The sequence below is a fragment of the Diceros bicornis genome, chromosome 1, assembly GCF_020826845.1.
Source record: "Diceros bicornis minor isolate mBicDic1 chromosome 1, mDicBic1.mat.cur, whole genome shotgun sequence".
NCBI classification, from domain to species: domain Eukaryota; kingdom Metazoa; phylum Chordata; class Mammalia; order Perissodactyla; family Rhinocerotidae; genus Diceros; species Diceros bicornis.
Window position 1 is genome coordinate 20,883,952 of NC_080740.1, and position 20,551 is coordinate 20,904,502.

General features: G+C 37.7%; 1 protein-coding gene across 8 annotated transcripts in view; it reads right to left on the bottom strand.

Moving 5' to 3' along the window:
• Positions 1-20,551, bottom strand: part of MCTP1 (multiple C2 and transmembrane domain containing 1) — a 501,946-nt gene that overhangs the window by 317,468 nt on the left and 163,927 nt on the right. Inside the window, exon 1 of one of the 8 annotated variants that reach the window (XM_058532478.1) lies at positions 15,469-15,676. The exons of the other annotated variants lie outside the window; for them this stretch is intronic. Within the exon in view, the coding sequence (XP_058388461.1) occupies positions 15,469-15,525 (57 nt within the window). The 5' untranslated portion in view covers positions 15,526-15,676. Of the gene's footprint in view, positions 1-15,468; positions 15,677-20,551 lie in introns of those variants that run through there. 8 annotated transcript variants of the gene reach the window in all.

Sequence of the window (20,551 nt, forward strand, 5' to 3'; positions counted from 1 at the left end):
AACATCCTGCCCACCTTCCTCTGCTTTATGTGGGACGCCGCCACAGCATGGCCTGACAAGGGGTGCATTGGTACTCGCCCGGGATCTGAACCCCGGGCCGCTAGAAGTGGAGCACGCACACTTAAGTGCTACACCACGGGGCCGGCCCCAAGAACTGAGCCACATTTGACAGTAAGTTTCTCAAAGACAGAGCTAATGTCTTGGATAGGTTTCCCCTAAGAAATATCCAATGAGAGAAAATGGATTTAATTCATAGCAGAGAGAGAGAAAGTATGTTGACAGAAGAGGAAAATAAACATTTAATTCTAAGGAACAGCAAATGTAGGAATTTGGCTACAATTACTTTTAAAGAGGAAATGAAAACAAAACAAAAAGACAGGAGGGTCCAGTTTAGTATGTCAACGGCCTCAATAGCAGTTGGGAGTTCCACAGGCCCTTGCAGCTTTATGGGTTAATTTTCTTTAGTGTCTAGCATTCTGGGGACACTTGGTGAATGTCAAGACTTCCACTGCCTGATCGGCCGGGATCTGTTTTCTACTAAGTTCACTTTCTTGGTGCCAGTTTGCATTACTATGGTTGTCACAACTAGGTCAAAAAATAAAGCTTTTCTGCCTAATTAAACACCAAGCTAACACACTTTGGCAGTCGTTTCTATTTTGAAATTTATGTTTACCGTATTTAGTCTATCCTCCCCAATCTTACAACACAGGGTCTGCAAAAGGAATTGTAAAAATTTTACATATTTGCACATAAGAATATTTAATATCAATAGTAGCACTTTATAGCTAAAAGCAAATAAGACTTAGGAGAAGATCAAGAGAGACCAGCAGGTAACTTTTCTGTCTTTTTTTCTGCGAGAAACTGAAACAACAGAACAGTCTGTGCTACATACATAATTAAAACAGATTTTCTCAATCTTAATTTTCATATCTAATTTTGACAGCCAAAGAAATGTGCTTGTCTTTTGTATAGTCACCTATTTTCTCTCAAATGTGTCCTATTTTTCTCCTCGCCCACTATGATTGCTCAGAAACAATGAGGGGGTGTGATGGAGGGATTCACACAACAGCAGAGTTCCATGCTATTATTGGTAGATCAGTGAATGGGAATGGGTATAATAGAAACTGACCATAAAATCATTTTAAAGTCTACATAGTACAAGCATTATTACACACTTCTAACTTTGCAGATTACAGTTTTTACTGCTTTGTGGGGTCTTCCCTGACAGAAGCCAAACTCATCACATCAAATAATAAAGGAAATGCTAACAGGGACCTTCCCTCAACCAATCCAGTCTTTGAAAGCATAGGCTTTTTTTTTTTTTTTTTTAACAGAATAACATATATGGAAGTATGCTACATTTTGATGACACCGGCCAGGTGACTTCCCTGCCAGGGTGAAATCTGATATGCTTGTCTGTGTATATATCTGAAAATACAAAGCCCATGCAGGAACAGCAAAGGCTCTTTGCTCCTCCATATTGGGAGGGCTTCAGACGAAAAACAAAAGACCATCCCTTCCTGTAAGTGGTCCCACCAGCCTTGAAACCACAAACCTTAGGAACCACGAAGAGGGAACTGTCTTCCTGTTCCCTGTGGTGGAGTTCGTCATTTTCACATCCACGTCAAAAGCAGTCTCTGATTGGCACCTCAGTTCTCCTCTTGCACATCTGCCAATACCACATCCATGAAAGGCCCACTAGGGCCTGTAATCACAAGCCAGCTCGGCTCTCATGATACTCTGAATCCCAGCCTTGCTTTTCACCCAGAGGAGGGAACAGGTGCTGGAGCAACGCTGCTGGAGCGTGCCTGCTTTCCACTGCCTACAGCACCAAAGCCCTTCGATGACTCTTGACAGCAAGGCCTGCTCCAGCCTCCTCTAGTTCCCTTCTCCTCTGTTGAGGGGGACTTTAATCCTGAAGCACAGATTGGGGAGTACCTTTAGGGAGCGCCAAACCTCTCAGCATCCACAGTAACTCTGGTTCCTTCATAATTACTCTTGGATCCTCTGATAACTACTTCAAATCCAGTCCATTTTGAGCCCACTCTGGATGATGGTATCATTCTCCTCAGGGAAGCCCAGCATGGTCTGATCCCAATCCAAGCACTGCCACCATCTCCTCTGCCTTGGGAGTTGTCCTGTACTGCCATGGCCCAGGGAGTGGGACCTCACCACCTACCCACAAGGCTTTGGCCATGTTCAAGACAGGGTCACCAAGGCCAGGCTGGCTGCAGGAGACAGGACTAGGCTGGCCGGAGTTAAGGCTTGTGACTTCACGCAGCGTTAGTCCCATCCCCCTAGGAGTGAATGCAGAAGTTGAAACCACAAAATCTAAGGGGCAGATAAAGCTCATTCTCATGGGCTGTACTGGAGGGGTGTGACCTGTTCAAGGTGGCTTGGGGGTGGAGTGTGGAAGGGGAACATGCTGACATCTCTTACAGGGGAGATGGCAATGTCTTGGCTCGAGGGAAGTTCCGTGGGTTGTTCCAGGAGATGAACCTATTCCCAAGGAAAGGAGGCAGGGAATCAGAACCAAGCCGAATAAACTGGAACATAGGATAAGAGAGGGAAGAGCGCTCATCTCTGCAGAGAAATGTTGAACACAGCAGACTGAAGCAGAAATGCATACATAGAGCATGCTCAGTGAAGGCTCAACAGAAAGGTTGTGGGCCAGGTCAGTCCACACTAACCTGGGGCTTACCTACAACTCACCAAATCCAGAGCTGAAGGCAGCACATGCAGCCCACCAGCTGGTCTCTGAAGTCCTGCCTGGCTTGATAGTCACTGGTTAGGAAACAGAGTGGATCTGAATCTCCTGGAGACCTTTTGTGCCAAATACCATACTGGGTATTTTGTGTATGTTTTCTCTAATTACTCTACACATCTCCAGTCTCTTAAAAGTCACTTTCTCAGAGTTGACTTCCCTGAGTCCATAATCCAAATTAACTTCACCTATTGTACTCTATCATCTTATACTTTATCTAATGTCACTTATATAGCTTATGATTTGATATTCATGAAAGTGATTAAAGCTCCTTGTTAGCAGACATTGTGTTCATTTTATCTGCCAAATGTGTCCCCATAGTATCTGGCACACAGGCTCTCAAAAAATATTTTTGCACCCTGAATGCATGAAAAGGAATGCACTAAAGCAATCTGTGAACTGCACGTGAGCTAGAGAGGCCCCTGTGGGTTCAAAGTTTCACTCTATGGAATTGTGGCCGCTGCACAGACTAATGCATTTGAAAATCAGAATGACATCCATGATCACATAAATGAGATTATCTTAAATAAAAGTTAACACTGACTAGGTTTTTATTAAAATCTGGTAATCATATGAGAAATTAGTTTTGTATTTTACTTCTCTGCTAGACTTCCAAGAAAACAGGATAGGTAGAAATATGTACAGGTGAAAGTCCATCTATTTGTGCTCTTCTCCAGCATTTCCATATAGGGGAACGGCTAGAGAAATTTTTAACAGGTCCATGAGATAAATAAGTCTTCCTTTAGAGTAAACAAATTTAACTGATAAACAGGTTTCTTAGCTATTGGACTTCTCGGAGACTCTAACTATTCATTACAATTCTTCTGTGTGTGTGTGTGTGTGTGTGTGTGTGTGTGCACGCGTGCATGTGTGTGTTATGGTTGGGGGTTGGTTGGCATATTGATGCTAAGCATATTTGGCTTTGGTTCTGGAGGCGCCAATGGACCCCATTCTCCTCTCCCCATCTAGAACCGAGTTGGACAAGTTGCTCGTGTTCCAGTAAAATCAGTACCAAGAAGCAGTCTGTCAGTTCTGTAGTACATTGAATCCTACCCTCCTAACCCTAGTTGGATAAAGCCTGAACAAAACAAATTACATAAGGCTGAGGAAATATAAACAAGAGCTTGTAAACAAGATTCCAATCAATCACCCTACTGTCAAATTTACCCTGTGTGGTCCAGGCTTTTTCAATTTTTGCCAAAGACTGTCTCACATGAATTGATTGTTCCACAGATCACTAGACTAGTCTATGCTTGAATTATTATAGCTTGACAGGGCTTGGGCATCCATCAGGTGAGAAAACAGGCAACATGAGGAGACCACTCTACACTCCACATCAAAACCTCGTTCCAAAGAAGCTATTTTTACTCTCATTTTACGAGAGGAAAACCAAAGCCCAGAGATGTCAAATAATGTTCTCAAAGTCACTTTACATGTGGTGGGATTTAGATTTGAACCCAGGTCTTCCAGCTCCAAATCTGGACTCCACTCACCAGCTGTTTTCATATGATGTATTGAGAGACTCTTTCTCAAGCCCTGTGCCACCCAGCCCGTTCTGCTCCTTGTTATTGCTCGTCACACTACCCCATGGTCACATCACAGCTCACAGGTCTTTCTTTCACCAGTCCAGCTATCCTGTACAGCTGAGCCATCCTCCTTTTCAGGGAGCTGCCCCAGCTCCACACCACGAGTCCTCCTAATTCTCTCTTAGTCTTGGGGGAGAGAGGAGTCAAGCCCATATCATGGCACTTGCCAAAGCTATTCCTTGGCTGTTCAGCAGGATCTCAGCCTCCTCACTTCGTTGGTTTTCTCTTTGTCCAGACTTATGGCTCAACTTCTATCTGCTGCTGAGGCTTGGTTGGGAGCCTTTGGCTCAGGACTGAGGGCACCCATTCACGGCTGCATTTTGTGATTATTCTCTGACTTCCCCCACTCCCCACCCTGCCTCCTTAACCTCACTGAGAGTATAGCGTGGGGAAGTGGCTGATCACCGCCCTGACTTGACTCACAGTGCAGGGTGTTCTGTGAGTTCTCCTGCAAAGATCCTTCATTCACCTATATCTGCCCAAATGGTTACTCCTACGCTCCAAAATTGTCCCCAAGTGCCCTCTTGGTCCTAGGACAGCTCTACCAATAGACCAGGGCCTCTCTGCTGTCTTTCAATAGGCAGGTGCTCGGTTACACAGAAGATCTGATGGCTGCAAAGTTATGGAAGAAGATGACAGTGCTGTGAGGTGGAGCATACTAGATGTGCCACAAGGTAGCAAAGTTGTAGGTGGAAAGGGAAGAATGAGAAATGAACAGGAGCTCATGTGCATCCCCTTTGGTTTTCCCTGCCCTGGTTGTTGGCATCATCCAGCCAGAAACCCGGACATTCCTTCTCACTCACACCTGTGGTCGGCCACCAAATACCAGAGGGATCAGATCCAGACTAGATCTGTGGCACCCATCCCCGCTTCCACTCCCACATTCCTGCTTTTGTTTCCATAGTTGTTTTTGCCAGACTGATGTAAGAGCCTCCAAATGGGTTTCCCTGACTTGGGGATCATTCCTCTCAAACCTTCCCCCTCAAAGCCTTCAAAATTCCAATTACAACATCCACCTCCTTGAAACTCTTTCTTGGTGCGCCAAGTTTTCTTAGGTTGGAGTGCACATTAGGAATCACCTGGGTGCTTTTCTCAAAATTTACATTCTTGAGCTCTACCCATAATTTAATGAATCAGAATCTCTTGGACGTAGGGCCTGGGTACATATAGTTGAGAAAGATTCCTGGTGAATCTGACGTACCATCCACTTGAAGAATCATTGCTCTACATGGTGAAGGCCAAACTCTTTAGCATGGCATTGAAAGACCTTCATGAGCTGACCTGGGTCAACCTGCCTCATCAGCCATTCCCCTCTTTCCACCTTAGACTCCAAAGATACTGGGTTTTTGTTTTTGTTTTTTCTTAAACCAGTTTCCTTAACTGTTATACTGAGCCATGCCTCTGTGCCTGTGCTTAAGAAGCATTTCTCTGTTATCTTCCCTATCTCCCACTTCAGATGTCCATCACTCCTGGCCCTGAACTTCCATTGTTTCTTGATCAAACCAGTTCAGAGATACACTATCTTAGGTGGTTCCGACATTATTGAATGAAGTGAAAATCTCAAAGTCAAAATTATCCTTAAAAAATTCCTTAAATCTTTCATAAAGTAAACAGTTTGCTCTAAACAACCTTGACAGTAATGTGTGCGTGTGCGTGTGTGTGTGTGTAGAATATAACTATGCTGTACTGGTGCTTAAACACTAGTTACACTCACTAGTGCACATTATGGCCTAGTGGCGACAGAGATCCCAAGGGAAGCACAAATTCACATGTCCCAATCCATCCTCTTTCCAGGACATGCAGTCACTGAGGGGAATGTTTAGTCTGTGTTTCCCAAGACTGTTCCATGATGGGAGTAGGTGATATTTTGAAAATGGATTTGGGTTAGAGAATATTAAACAAACCCCTCTTTTAAAGCTTTTAAGGTGTTTGTCTTTCACCTCCAGTGTGAATATTCAAAAGGGGAATATAATATTCCACATTTCCCAAAGTTATTTGATTATAGAATCCTGTTTTCACAGAACTAGCATTCCAAAGAATACTCTGGGAAAAAATCTGCCTTCCTCATTCCCCACTGTAGTTGCAAATGAGAAGCCAAATGAAACACAATCTTTGCTGGTTCTTATCCAAAAAAAAAGGAGGGCAGACCACATTACCCGGTGTGGCCTGCACCTGGGCCATCTTCCAAAGAGAACTTCCACCTGGAGATGTAGAGAACCCTGCCACCTTGAGTGCTGCTGCCTGCGTGTGGCCACCCAGCCTCTGAAGGAGCCACCGAGAGAGGCAATGGGGCTGCATTACTACTTCTATGACAAAAGCACAGTTATTAGTATAGAGCATCACTTAGTAATGGTTGCCATTTATTTAGTTAAATGATTTCTATAGATGTGTACATTGTTTACTAATACAATAATTTGCATTTATGGAGTTTTCTGTCAGTTTGATGTATGCATTTGTTTTGAGGATCTGGAAAGTTGGAGAGGGTGGAAAAGTATAACCAGTCTTAGATATGCACGAGTGGTTAACTGTGGACCTATCTCTGTAATTACAAGTGCAACTGAGGTGCCAGGTGGATAGAATAGAGGTAAACTTTCAGGTGTTAGGAAAAGCTTCCATGTAGAATCTGTGGTTAAAATATGCCCTTCCAAAAAATACAGTAAAAAAAATGTTTAGTGGCCAAAATGAAATTAGGCCACGCTTAAATTGATTTATGCTGTGCACAATTAACATTTTAATAAGAAGTGCAAATCCAATACACCATTTGAGTACTAAATTCAGACAATGATGCTCTCATTGATGTAGTAAAAAGACTGTAGAGTTGGATGTTAGGAACCCCATGTTCAGCTTGGCTCTGTCGGGAGCTGGGTGTATTCTATAACCTTGGAAAAGTCATTTAATTAGCCTGTGCCAGAATATTTTTCATTTGCAAAATGAGAGAGTTGAGCTAGTTGATCTCTAAGGCACCTTTTAATTCCAAAATTTTGTGAATATGAATTACATGCTACCCAGGTAAAAGAAGGAATCATGGAAGTTTTATAGCGGGTACAATGCTTTGAACTACTTTGACTTATTGAACTGTACTTTTTAAATAAAACTGAAGTTTAGTTTTTAGTTAATTTTCTCTTTAATGTTTGTTTAAAAAAATTTCAACTAAAATAGTAAAAGGTGATAGTAATCTTTTATGAAAATGTACAAAAATAATCAACACAATGAGGAAGAGGTCAGGCTATAATGAGAAAAGTATTTTTATGCAGCAAATATAGTTTTCAGACAGCTGATTTCTGAAAAAAATCATATTAGTGCCCATTATATATAAAACACCCAAATGGGGACTCTGCTTTTTGTTGTAAAGCACTTGCCATGTAGGATCCAAGAATAGGACTATTTTCCCAATAGATTTGTTTTCATTGCCTAAAACAATGAATATATTCATTACATTTTGACCCTAATACTTAGTTGTGTTTGATCAAGTGTTTTTATAGGAAAGTTTTCCTCCCTTGGAAAATTTGAACAATAAGAATATTAATATCATCTCTTGAAAGTGACTATAAGAAGTAATATTCCTGTCAATATCAGTGGCATCCTGGTACTAGTTTGGATACCTCTGGAATTGCAATATACTTTTCAAAAACTCTTGAACATTAATATACTGTGTAATTTATCAATGATTTAAAACAGGTAATAAGGCTACAAAGTCTTCTTATGTCTAGTGTATTAATGATTCTTTGTAGCTATTTACACATTTAGAGTACACATTTGCCGTGAGGCATTCATTCATTCATCTGTCTATCTATCTATCTATCTATTTATCTAAATACCTATCTATAGCATGAACATTTCTCAAACTCCATGCATGTGCTTAGCAAAAGTTTTTCAGCCACTTTGGCTAGATAACCTTGGAAGTAATTGTTTCAGAATTGATTTCAAGATCCACAGCAACCACTGAATTAAAAAAAAAATTAAAAATAGGAAAAGAATCCTATTCTAAAATAATTCCTAGTCTCTGGAAAATGTGAGAGGGACTAGAGGATGAATCCTTCATTTGAGGGATGTTGAAACTGAAGCCCAGCTTGTAAGATGTAGAATTCAGGTCTGTTGTTAGCCAGGGTAACACTTTCCACTGATCACTGACATGGAGCATGCTATTTCTAAGGTAGAAAAATCATCCCCAGAAAACAGTAAGCCACAGGAATCAAATTCAGTTCAAGTAACACAAGACACCCATACACCAAGGAATAGAACATATACCCGTTATACATAAAACGCCCAAATGGGGGCTCTGCCCTTTGTTGTAAAGCACCTGCCATGTAGGATTCAAGAACAGGACTATATTCCCAATAGATTTGTGGACATATTCTATTGTGTTTAGGACCAGGGAAAAGAAAATCCATCCAAGGAGTTTGTGCTGATTGGAATGTTTTTCTTTTCTTTTCCTTTTTTTATTTTGTTTTTAATGATTGCTTTGGGTCAAGGCCAAATGTGTAATTTTCCCAATAGAGTTGCTTCCATTGTCTAAAACTTGGATATATTATGAGTTTGATCAAGTGTTTTTACAGGAAAGTTTTCTGTGTTTTCCCCCCTTGAAAGGCTTGAAACAATAACCAACTTAATACCCTCTCTTGAAATCTGCAGCATTTCCAAACCCAAGCCCTTATTCACTACTCTCACAATTGACTGATTAGGCCAAATAAATTTTGGTTCCCAGACTTCTTAGTTTGAGGTGTCTAATGAAATTTTGTGGAAAAAACAAAGCTTCTGTTGCAAGATTGAAAGAAATATATATTTTTGTAATCAACCATTTAAAAATGATTTTCAAAATTGTTTCTTTTCTTTGATACTCTGCCTCAATTGTTTCTTCTGCATTTTGTTTATTTTTTTCACAATAAATTCTAAAATAGTCCAACTTCGACAATTTCCATTGTGTTCAAATTTATTTTGATCTTTTAATTTTATTATCTAATTTCTCTCTCTGCACATGTATAATGTATATAAATTATATATGTATATATCTGCACATATTTAGTCTTTACACCAAAGGAGTAAAGCAATTACTGTTCCTATGTGTAATTAAAGAAAATCTAATATGATATAGTGGGAAAGGCTTGTGGCAAGAAAAGACTTATAGCTATGTCAGTTCCACACTGAAAACCATCAGATGATAACGTATGAGATGAACTGAGGTAAACTCTTTCACACCTCACACTTCATTCCCTTGTGCCCACATGCTCAGTGACAGTCTGGTCCCAATCCAGTCAGAGGTACATGAGTCATGACTCAGGGCAGATCTAGATATGCTCCAGTTTATCCCTACCATCCATCCATCCACCCATCCATCTATCCATCCATCCATTCATCCATCCATCCGTCCATCCATCCATCCATCCATCCATCCATCTATCCAGCCAGCCAGCTCACTTGCCATAAATCCTTACTGAGCGTCTACTGTGTATTGGGCACTATACTAGCACTAAGGGTGTACAACATTGTGAAGCAAGTTCTTGTTTGCAAGACCTGACAAACACGAAAGTTTGAAAACTACCCCAGAATTTAAAGCATAATTTGTGGAGTCTCTGGAGAAAGCAGATCCAAATAGATCTAGTTGCATAATGGACCTAAATTCCTTGTACCATTCATTCAATGTGCTCCTTCCCCTAAATAATGACTTTCATCAGGAAATGGTTAGGGAGTGTACACAGAAAAGTAGACATGACATTAATCTTCCCTCAAAACATGAAAATTCCCACAAGTTTTCCTGCAACTACATAAGTTGACTGTGTACACGTTGAAAAATGTTTCTCTCTCAAAAAAAGGAAATTTTTTCACATTGCCAAAGACTATGATTACCTAGGCGAACTCTCAGTTATATCTGCTCATTCCAGACACATTTTACATTATTTCTAGCCTCGTTTTACATAAATTCTCAAATAACTTCAGTATATGTCTTGTTCATAAAGCCTGGGTTTCACTAAGAATGAGAATGTTGGAGTCTTCAAAATGATTAAATGTAGTAACATTAAAAAGATTTATTTTCCTTCTGTAGCACTTTACAGCAGTCATTTCATATTACGGGGATCAAGGGATTCTAACTGGAGGCAGTATAGAATGTAGTTAAGAGCTCTGGCTCTGAAGCCTGACTGCCTAGGTTCAATTCTCACCATTCTACTACCATTTGTGGAATGTGGAGAATAAGTCACTTAATTTCTCTATACTTCAGTTTCTCCATCTGTAAAAAAGGGAATAGTAATAATAGTGACCAAATCTCATAGGTTGTTTTAAGAAATAAATTAGATAGTTCATAAAAAGCTATCATACAGCCTGCCTGAAATGTTAGCCACTATTATTATTTTCATCTTGGAGAGAAACACTTGTAGCCTGGAGATTTGGAAATTGATTTGTTATATCTGGGTAGGTTGTAAATTTCCATGAATAAATATTACTAATCCCATCCCACTAGTGAAATGACTCAAGCAAAGGGAGACCAAGTGACTAATTTGAGTATTTCTACTAAATTAAGATGGAATTAAAATCCAACAAACCATCTCCAAAGCTTTCTTCCTTGGGCTTCTCTCAAGGGGATGTTTATTACAAACCTTGGCACTTACAACAATAGCTAATCTATGGACTCTTTGACTGAGTTCAACTTGCTTCACCCACCTTAATGTTCACAGGATTGCTAATCAATATTTACCAAGCACCTATGGGATGTATGGGATGGCTGTCTGGCATTAAAGTGTTTTCTCAACTTTGTAGATAGGGAAACAAAATCAAAAGAAGATAAGGGCTTCACTGTTACCTCCAAAGCCACAGGAGAGGTCAATCTTACAAAGAAATGTTGATTCCTCCCACCACACTCTTATAGTCCAGGACTTTCTCTTTAGACCCCACACTATCTCATTGCATTTATATTTAGCAAAATTTTTTAACACCCTTACCTATTTATCTCATCTGTTTTCCTTGGTCTCCTAATGGTTATACAGGAGAATCACATAGTTCTTGGAATCAAAGTAAACATGAACTTTATTACAAAGCAGGGCTAGGATTTGTTCATAAGGTAGCGTGATGATACATTTCATTTATTTATTGAAGCTATAAGTTGGTGCACAGGATACGAAGATAGTATATACCTTTCATAAGAGTTACTTTTTTTTTTTTTTTTTTTGTGAGGAAGACCAGCCTTAAGCTAACATCCATGCCAATCCTCCTCTTCTTGCTGAGCAAGACCGGCCCTGAGCTAACATCTATTGTCAATCCTCCTCCTTCTTTTCCCTTTTTTTCTCCCCAAAGCCCCAGTAGATAGTTGTATGTCATAGTTGCACATCCTTCTAGTTGTTATATGTGGGACACCTCCTCAGCATGGCCGGACAAGGGGTGCGTCCTTGCGCGCCCGGGATCCGAACCCGGGCCGCTAGTAGCGGAGCGTGCACACTTAACCACTAAGCCACGGGGCCGGCCCCAGAGTTACATTTTTTATTCAAAGAAATAGTGACCACGTTTTGAATTCTTAGGAATAAGGAATAACCTTTATTAATACCACCAAAACAAAAACCTTTTAATTAATCCGTCTTCTAATCTTAGTGTTAAGAGGTTTTAAAAAACATTTTTCTTTATAAATCTATTGTGTTCGTTAGCATAGTAAGACATATGCCATTAACTTCTGTAATTATGAAAAGTTATCCTTCTCCCATCTTATCTCCCTGAAAAAGAGTAGCGTTCCATAAACATAAAATAGCCATATCAGTCTTAGCAGAAATGGTTGAAGGTTCATTGGTTGTTTAAATTTTCCTAATCTCTTTTTAAGGGTAAGCTTTTGGGGAATCTCTTTATGCTAAGCATTTTCAACAAACATATCAAAACAATCTACCATACTATGTCCACTTTTAAAAGCTACAAAATCTACCCCTATCCATTAAGCATGTTTACTTTTATGATTCAATTCCCCAGAGTAAGGGCTTGGACCTTACTAGAGTTAAGAGATTGCAAGAGTCAGATGTTATAGTTTGATAATCATTCCACAAATCCACGCCCCATTAAAATAGATCCAACAGAGAATTCTCAGCCCACAAAACCTGTAGACGAGGCAATATGTCTTCTGTGAAATATTCTCCAAGGATGTAGTTTCCTATAAAGATGTTCATCAACATTTGAAAAATATTATTTATTTTTTTTAAAATGCTTACCAGTAGGACTCAAGAAACAGCTGGTCTTCTGATCAACTTCTAGCTAACTGGGAAGATGGAAAGACCCAGTTTAGGTCTTGACTCAGATACTAGCTGAGTGAAGCTGGCAGCTTTCTTAACCTTCTGTACCTTAATTCCCTTCTTTGTAAAATGAGAAGGTATGAGGTGACATCGAAGTTCTTCTCTGAATACATAATTTTGTATATCTTACTTTGTGATAGTGATATCTACAAGCCCTGTGGAGTTCACAAGGACTCACACACCCACAGTCTCATGTGATCTTCATAACTGATTTTCAGAAGTAGGTGGGAGAGTTATGACTACTTATTTTTCCCAATATTGTGCTGCTTTTGATATCCAGCGGAATTCACCAGAGACAGTCAGATCTCAACCACTATCCAGAAAGAGTTAGTTTTCAGGAGTCACAATGAATATTTTATAAAAAAAAAATTTCTCCCTATTCTAGTTCCTCATCACGAACCCTTCAAAGCCTTACTTAAAGGAAAAATCTTTAAAAAGAAAGAAAAAATGTCATGCTATATGCTTCTGCTGATGCAGTCCCCAACTGAGGGAAATCATGTTGATTTTTAGGTTGAAAATAAAATTTAATTGCCATTTGATGAATATTTTTTGAGTGAGGATGAGTTTCCTTGAGCTATTTGAAATTTTAAAACAGCACTGGGGCTTAGGTAAAATTGGTTTTTATTTTTTATCTTTGGAGCTTATGTTTTCAAAATATTTTTATACAAATTGGAAATGAACAAGTAAAATAATTTACAAAAAGGAGACTCAGTACTAACAAGAAATATTCTAAATCCAGAGTGGAATTCTAGTATCTCTGATGTCTTTTCAGCTCCTTTACTTCAGGAAAACACAAAAACAATTTCTCAGAACTATGTCTAACACTTTATGGTTAATAAAATACAACAACATATGTGATATTATTTCATTGTTGCGTAATCCTGTAAGGTAGATAAGGTTGTACCAATCAAGCTCCCAATTATTCTTCATCTCAGAGGTCAAGGAATTTCCCTAATAATTGAAATCCACAGGTTATCTAAAAGACTCATTTTAGCAATTATATATAACCTATTGCTGACTTCTTTCCTCATCAAAATCACTATGAGAGGTGAGAAATAGAAATATTGCACCATTTACATTTGCTCATTTTACTTCTCTCTCCTTGCCCACTCCCCACACCACTTCTGCAAATACAAAGAAGCAGGAAAATAGCCAAAAGATGGAGAAAATAGAAGGAGAGACGAGATGCCTCAATAATCTAATCAGGTAATTACCAGTTGGCTGTACAATGTCATAAATAATTAAGTCTTTATTTGAAACAGAGCATATTACTAAAACTTGATATTTCCACATTTTGTTAGTCTGAGTTTTCATTCATAACAACAGTTTGTATGGCCATTATAATCCATAATTAAGAATCCGAAACAATGCAAAGTGCAGTGAGACATGCTTTTGTCTTGATGTAGATGTATTACATTCTATTCTTTTTTATTGACATTTATTAATTCACATATAGCATAAGGAAGAATTCTCAAGCAGAATTCTTAACTAACCAGAGTAGCTGCCTCCCTGTCCAGGCAAAAAAGTGAAGTTAATACATATCTAGTATCACGATATTCTATTTATAAAATTTTGTATTCTAATTTTTTGGGATATGTGCCTTTTCACAATGCAGGGTCCCAAAGGTTTTCATAGTGCTAAGTCATTTTCTTTAGCGTTTTTCTTTTCCAATTAGAAATACTGTCTTCAAATATGTTTGGAAGTTGAGCTAATTTTAATTTTCCCTTCAAAGCAGAGGAACACTGCATGCCTTCCATTAGTTCATTAAGGCTTCGACCTTTGCAAAAATGCAAGTTATTGAATATATCTAATGAAAAGTAATTTCCATGTTGTACTTAGAATCTAGCAATTTTGTAATGGGTATAATTTTGAATAGAAATGAAACAATCTCTAAGCATGATACTGAGTCAGTTAAGAAGACAGAAAGTATTCTAATGCCAACTGTTATTAAACATACAAAAATGCCTCATTTGTTAATATCTTATAAATTCACAGCTATAGCTTTCAAAATCAAATTAATTTTTTCCACCTCAAAACAGTTCAAAGGCCTTAAATGTCCAAAGTTATGTGACACCAGACATGACCTTTAACTCTGATGTGATGTCATTTCTTCAATCAATGAAAAACCAAGACAACATTCCTGCCTTTCACCCCAACCTCTCAGCAGCAAACTTAAAGAATTTGAAAAACAAACCTCTCCTTCACTTCTCTATCCACAGATTTCTCTATCCGTACAATTTACGTATGAGTGTCTCCAACAGCAGCTCAGGAAGCGGGCTTGTGATAAACTCATACACATTTTAAAACAAATTAATCAGAAGTTTATGAATATGGTGGCCATTCACTTAAATATAAAGCCAAATATGAAAGAGCAGGAGACTTTCACTACTTTTCAACTTTAAACTTTCTAATAATTTCTAAGACCACTTTTTATTTCAATGGAGAAATATGGTTGTTGAGCTATAATTATTTAGAATAAAATCCAAGCATAATCATATGAGTTTTATGAATGTTTCACCTTTAACCGAGATCATAGAGTAGCAAAAAGAAAAAGAATCCTCATTCTACTTAATCCTCAAAAAAAAAAGAAAACTAAAATGATATAAAACTACTAAAGTGTTTCCACTTCTTAGGCATTATATTTTTTATAAAAAACTATCATAAAAGGAATAACAATCTATTAAATTAAGTATCTTGCAAATGGATTTTACTGTAAGTTTAAAATTACTTGCATTAGAATCTCAAATGCCACCTTTAATACCCTGTGAGAAGGCATTTTCTGAGACATAATCATATGCTAAAACTACCATGTTAATTCAAGGCTGCCACAATACCGAGTAAACTAAAATGTGGAACTTACCTTATTATAAATAAATGGCAAATTGCAGGCACTTTTCAGCTTGCAGCTATCTAGCATAGTTGATTAGAAATAAACAAAACATCTTTCACTCCAGGGAGAGAACTGCATATTCAGACTTGGCTTTCTTTACTGAAATCCCGGCAAGGCAGGGAGGCTCTTCACCTCCAAGGGCTAGTTAACAGCCTCTTTGCAGAGAGCACTTGCTGCTCTGAACTGCAGCGACTTAGAAGGAAAGTAAGAGGAACCCGTGATGTTTAAATACCGTTGCTTCACATTCACAGGATATGACTCAACTCTCTCTCAAACCAGGAGGGGTAGAGTTTCTCCTCACAAAACAGTTAGATTACATAACAAACATCACATTTGGGGTCCTAAAATGTTTACAAACTAAAAATTAAAAATTTCACCTGCTAAATCAAACGTACATTTTCAGTGATTAACCTCTTCCCTGTGGCAGAAACTGCAAATGGAAATGAAAATAACAGCACGGCACCCAGAAAAACTATTCTGCTTGCTCTCTGCAGTGAAGTAATTTAATGTTATTAAATGTGTGTGAACTTGCCAATATCTCCCTGACACAGATATAAAAACAGGCACTCTAAAGCCACTAACATTCTCATCGGTGCAAAAACTGTGTATAGAATAAAACTCTATTTGAACATGCAAGAAGAGGCAATTCTATACAGCACAACAGAATCTCCTTCACTAAGTAGAGAATGGAAATAGATCTTTGTGGTTTGCAATTGCTAATTCCCACAGAAATCCTGTCCTACGCTGTCATCACTTTGTGCTGCTCGCTCTGCCTACCTCTCCAACTCCGAGCCCTCCTGTATCTGTTTCGTGAACATTTCTCAAGGAACACGACTAATGACACAACTCCTCTACTAATGTGGCAATTTTCTGTGCATTCTCCACCACTGGCTATCTCTTAACTCTGAGCTGTATTAAGCTTGATCACACATTGAATTATTATATTTGGACACCTCAGTCAATAAATATTATAGACTTAGATCCTTGGAGAAAAATCTACTACAAAAATTCGACTGCCATCACCATCATCAAGGACAAAAAGATGGAAAAAACACATGTCAATAATAGCAAATAGATTGAAACTATCTAGACCAGGACTGTTCAATAGAAATATAAGATGAGCCACATATGTAATGTTAAACATTTTAGTGGTCACATTACAAAAGTAAAAAGAAACATGTAAAATTAATTTTAATGTTTATCCCAATATATCTAAAATATTATCATTTCAATATGTAATCAGTATAAAAATTACTTAAATATTTTACAATTTTTGTACTAGTGTTAGAGATCTGATGTGTATTTTACATCTACAGAACATTTTAATTCGAACTAGCTACATTCCAGTGCTCAAGCCATACATGGCTAGTGGCTACTGTACTGGACAGCACAAGTCTAGAGTTTGAGGTTCATTCTTAGTCCTCAGTTTGCAGTTCATATGTTCTCTCTTCAAAGAGGTCCTCCCTTATAACCTCACCTGAAACGACCTTCCTCAGTTACATTCCATCTCACGATCCTGTTAATTTCCTTCATAGTGCTTCACAGCCTGGAATTTTTTCCTTTATTCATTTGTTCACTTATTTATAGTCTGTGGCCCCTAACAATAATGTAAGAATCCTCAGGGTAGAGGTCTCGTTGTAGTCATTATTTTATCCCTAGCCCTTGGCATGGTGATCAGCACATAGCAGAATTTAATAAAGATTGTTTAATAATTGAATAAATAAAATATAGAATTTATGCTATGGTTTAGCAAATAATAAAATATTAAGAAATGTGTTTTAAAACTAGGTATCTACCATAGTGTAGATATGATCTATCATATGACTGAATTTTTATCAAATATTTTGAGTAACACTTTCCTGCATTGAAAAATTTTCTTTTTCATAATGTTAATGATCTTCAATCTATAACATGCTTTATTTTCATATACAATATTATATGTAAACAACATACTTGTTTCACTACTCTAGCAAAGATTTGGACAGATACTTATAAGAATACTTTGGTACTTATGACATAAATCTGGATACTATTTGGATGTCTATTTATCTCCTACTCACAAAAACATAAAATATTATCTATAAGACATTTGTAGGGGATATTGATATATTTGCCTGACTAGCCTATGCACCTCCTCCTTCTGGCATCATCATCCTGATTTTTATTTGGCAAATCATCCACTCCTCTCTCCCTCTCAATCCATGTGGTTTTGGTCATGCTGACCTGGCCCCAGAAGTGGGAATGTGACCCAGCGCTGACCAATTGGTGCATATTATCCACAGAGCTACAGTGAAAGGGTCAAGGATGGGCATGTGACCCAAGCTGGTCCAGTGAAAGCCAACTCCTCCACTTTTGCTCTTACTGGGAAAGAGGTGGTTAAGTTTGTAGAATGTAATCCTAGAACTTCTAGTTGAAGTATTTGCTATCACACAAGGCCAGGTTGTCTGAAAATGGGGTCAACCAAGAGAAAAACAGTCAAAGATGTGAAAAGCAGATTCCTAATAACACTATTGTAGTTTTTAGACCTGGCCATGCATTAAGTCACACCTGCCCTCTGCTGTAGTGATGGATGTATTAGAATATTCATTGCAGAACTGTTAATAGTGAAAAACTGGAAACTTTGCAATGGGCTATGAACTACAGAAGGGTTAAATAATTAACAAGTTAACCACTTTAGGGAATATTATGTAACTATTAAAAAGAACCAGGTTATCTGGATACACTGATATGCAAAGCTCCCTAAAAGATGTTAAATGGAAATAACAGGTTGCAGCAAAATACAGTATCCTAGTAGTGTGTACATGAATTTATATACACAAATTCATAGAAAAGGACCTGGGTAACTGCACACCAACTCTGGACAAGTGGTTATGTCTGTGAAAGAGATTTGAAATAAGAGAGTGATGGGAGACAACGAGATCCAATCATGTTGCTCAGTTTATTACCTATTGTATAAATCTTTTAAAATAAAAATGAACTCTTGTATTCTTTAGGTGATTTGAAAAGAACATGTTACTCTATAAAACAAAATAATTCGATATTTTATATCTCTATATTTTACTCCATTATTCTCACTCTAAATGGACTACTCTTCTTTATTATTTTTTTAAAACAGTGTAACAGAAATGAAAGTTCTCTTCTCTGTCTCACTTTCCTCATTCTTTACCAGCCCAAGTTTAGGTATTTTCTGATTTTTCAGTCTGGTTGAAGGATATGCCAAGACAGGGACAAAGACAGGACAGAGAGAGAGGAACAGACAGCCAAGCACGTTAGAATCTCCAATGTACCTTCTAACATTGGCCAAGGACTGTGACTTTTTTCTCTCTGCCTCCTGAAGCCTCTTTTACTGACGTCATAAAAATACAGCTTGAATTTCTTCAACTGTTAACATATCAACAGCCAAATGTTTATAATAATATGCTTTATATTAATTTAGAGTAAATAAACTTGCTTGTTATCAGCTCACTGAAAAACTTCTGGCCTCTGAATTGGGCACAATTGCTTTCTTAATTAACATAAAATCTGAACCTTTTGTTGCTTTTGGGGCTTGCTCTAGTCTTCAAAAATCTCCACATTATCTTGGCATGTTGATACCACCTCATGCTTTTGTATTCCCTTAGATTTCCACAGTATTTCCTCCTTAAAAATTACACAGCTAAAGGTGCTTAGAGTCTAAGGTGGGAGCTGGAGCTCTTTTGACCTTTAGTATAGCTAACCAGAATTGGAATTCATACAGTGCTGACGAACTGACGAGTTTATCAAGCCATGAGTACTGCTCTCTTTTATTCTCAAAACCCACTTATCCTAATAACTTAAACCTCCTACAGAGTCTGTTGAATTTCTCCTTCCATTCTTCTTGCCTCCACTTAAAATCTTAACATTATGTCAAATTAGCTTCAGATTTTCTGGAAGAAATAAAATATTACAGATAAAATGGAAGCCTCCAGATGCCACTGCCTATCTCATCTCTTTCCCTTCTCTCCAAAGGTAAACACTCTCCAAGGTTATCTTTTATCATTCTCAGATATCTTTTTATATTTTTATTAGATATGTGTGTATCCAGAAACAAGATATCGATGCATGTTTTAAGCTTTATAAGATGGTATCACACTATATAGATCCTTTATTTTATTTTATTTTTGCTTAATATTATCTTCTTGAGATTTACATGTAGTTCTACATAGTTTATTCTTTTTAACTGCTATATAGCATTCCAGTCCATGTATCCATTCTCCTGTTGGTGCGCATTTAGATTATTTATAATTTATTGCTATTATTAAACTACTCTAATTCTTGTACATGTGCAAGAATTTCTCTAAAGATGATACCTAGGAATGGAATTACAGGGTCATAGGACATGCATGGCTTCACCTTTACTAGAAATTGCCAAACCACATCCCAACATAATTAGACTACTTTACAATTCAACCAGCAGTGTATGAGAGTTTTTGTTGCACTATATTCTTGCAAACAATCTCCACAGTATTGTGATTCCAGACTCTGAAACATCAAGAATCTTGATATTCCAGACTGACATTTTTGCCGTGTAATTGGTTTAGAATTTCAATGTTTTAATTTGGGTTTCCCTGATTACTATTGAAGTTGAACATATTATTATTATTGGCCTTTTCCTACTGGGTTTTTTTGTCTTTCCCTTACTCATTTTTGGGAAGTTGTTGTATATTACAGTTCTACTCCTTTGTCAATTATATGAGTTAGAGATATCACCCTTCAACAAGCAGTTTGTTTTATCATTATTTATGATACCTTTTCTGTTTGTTTATTATTTTAAAATTTATGGTTTGTTTTTTTAATTTAAAACTTTGGGTTTTTTTAGTTACTTATATTTCTTGAGTCAAAAATATGGTGAAAATTAAGTGTTGGTTAGTCATTATTCCTAAAACACTCCCAACATTAATGTCAGATTGCATATCTAAAGAGGAACTGAGAAGAATTCCTATTTCCAATGAGTAGTTCAGTTCATCATTTACTGAGCACCTGTTATGAGCTCCATACTGTTAGAGAGTATAAACATGAAGCAGTCCATACAATT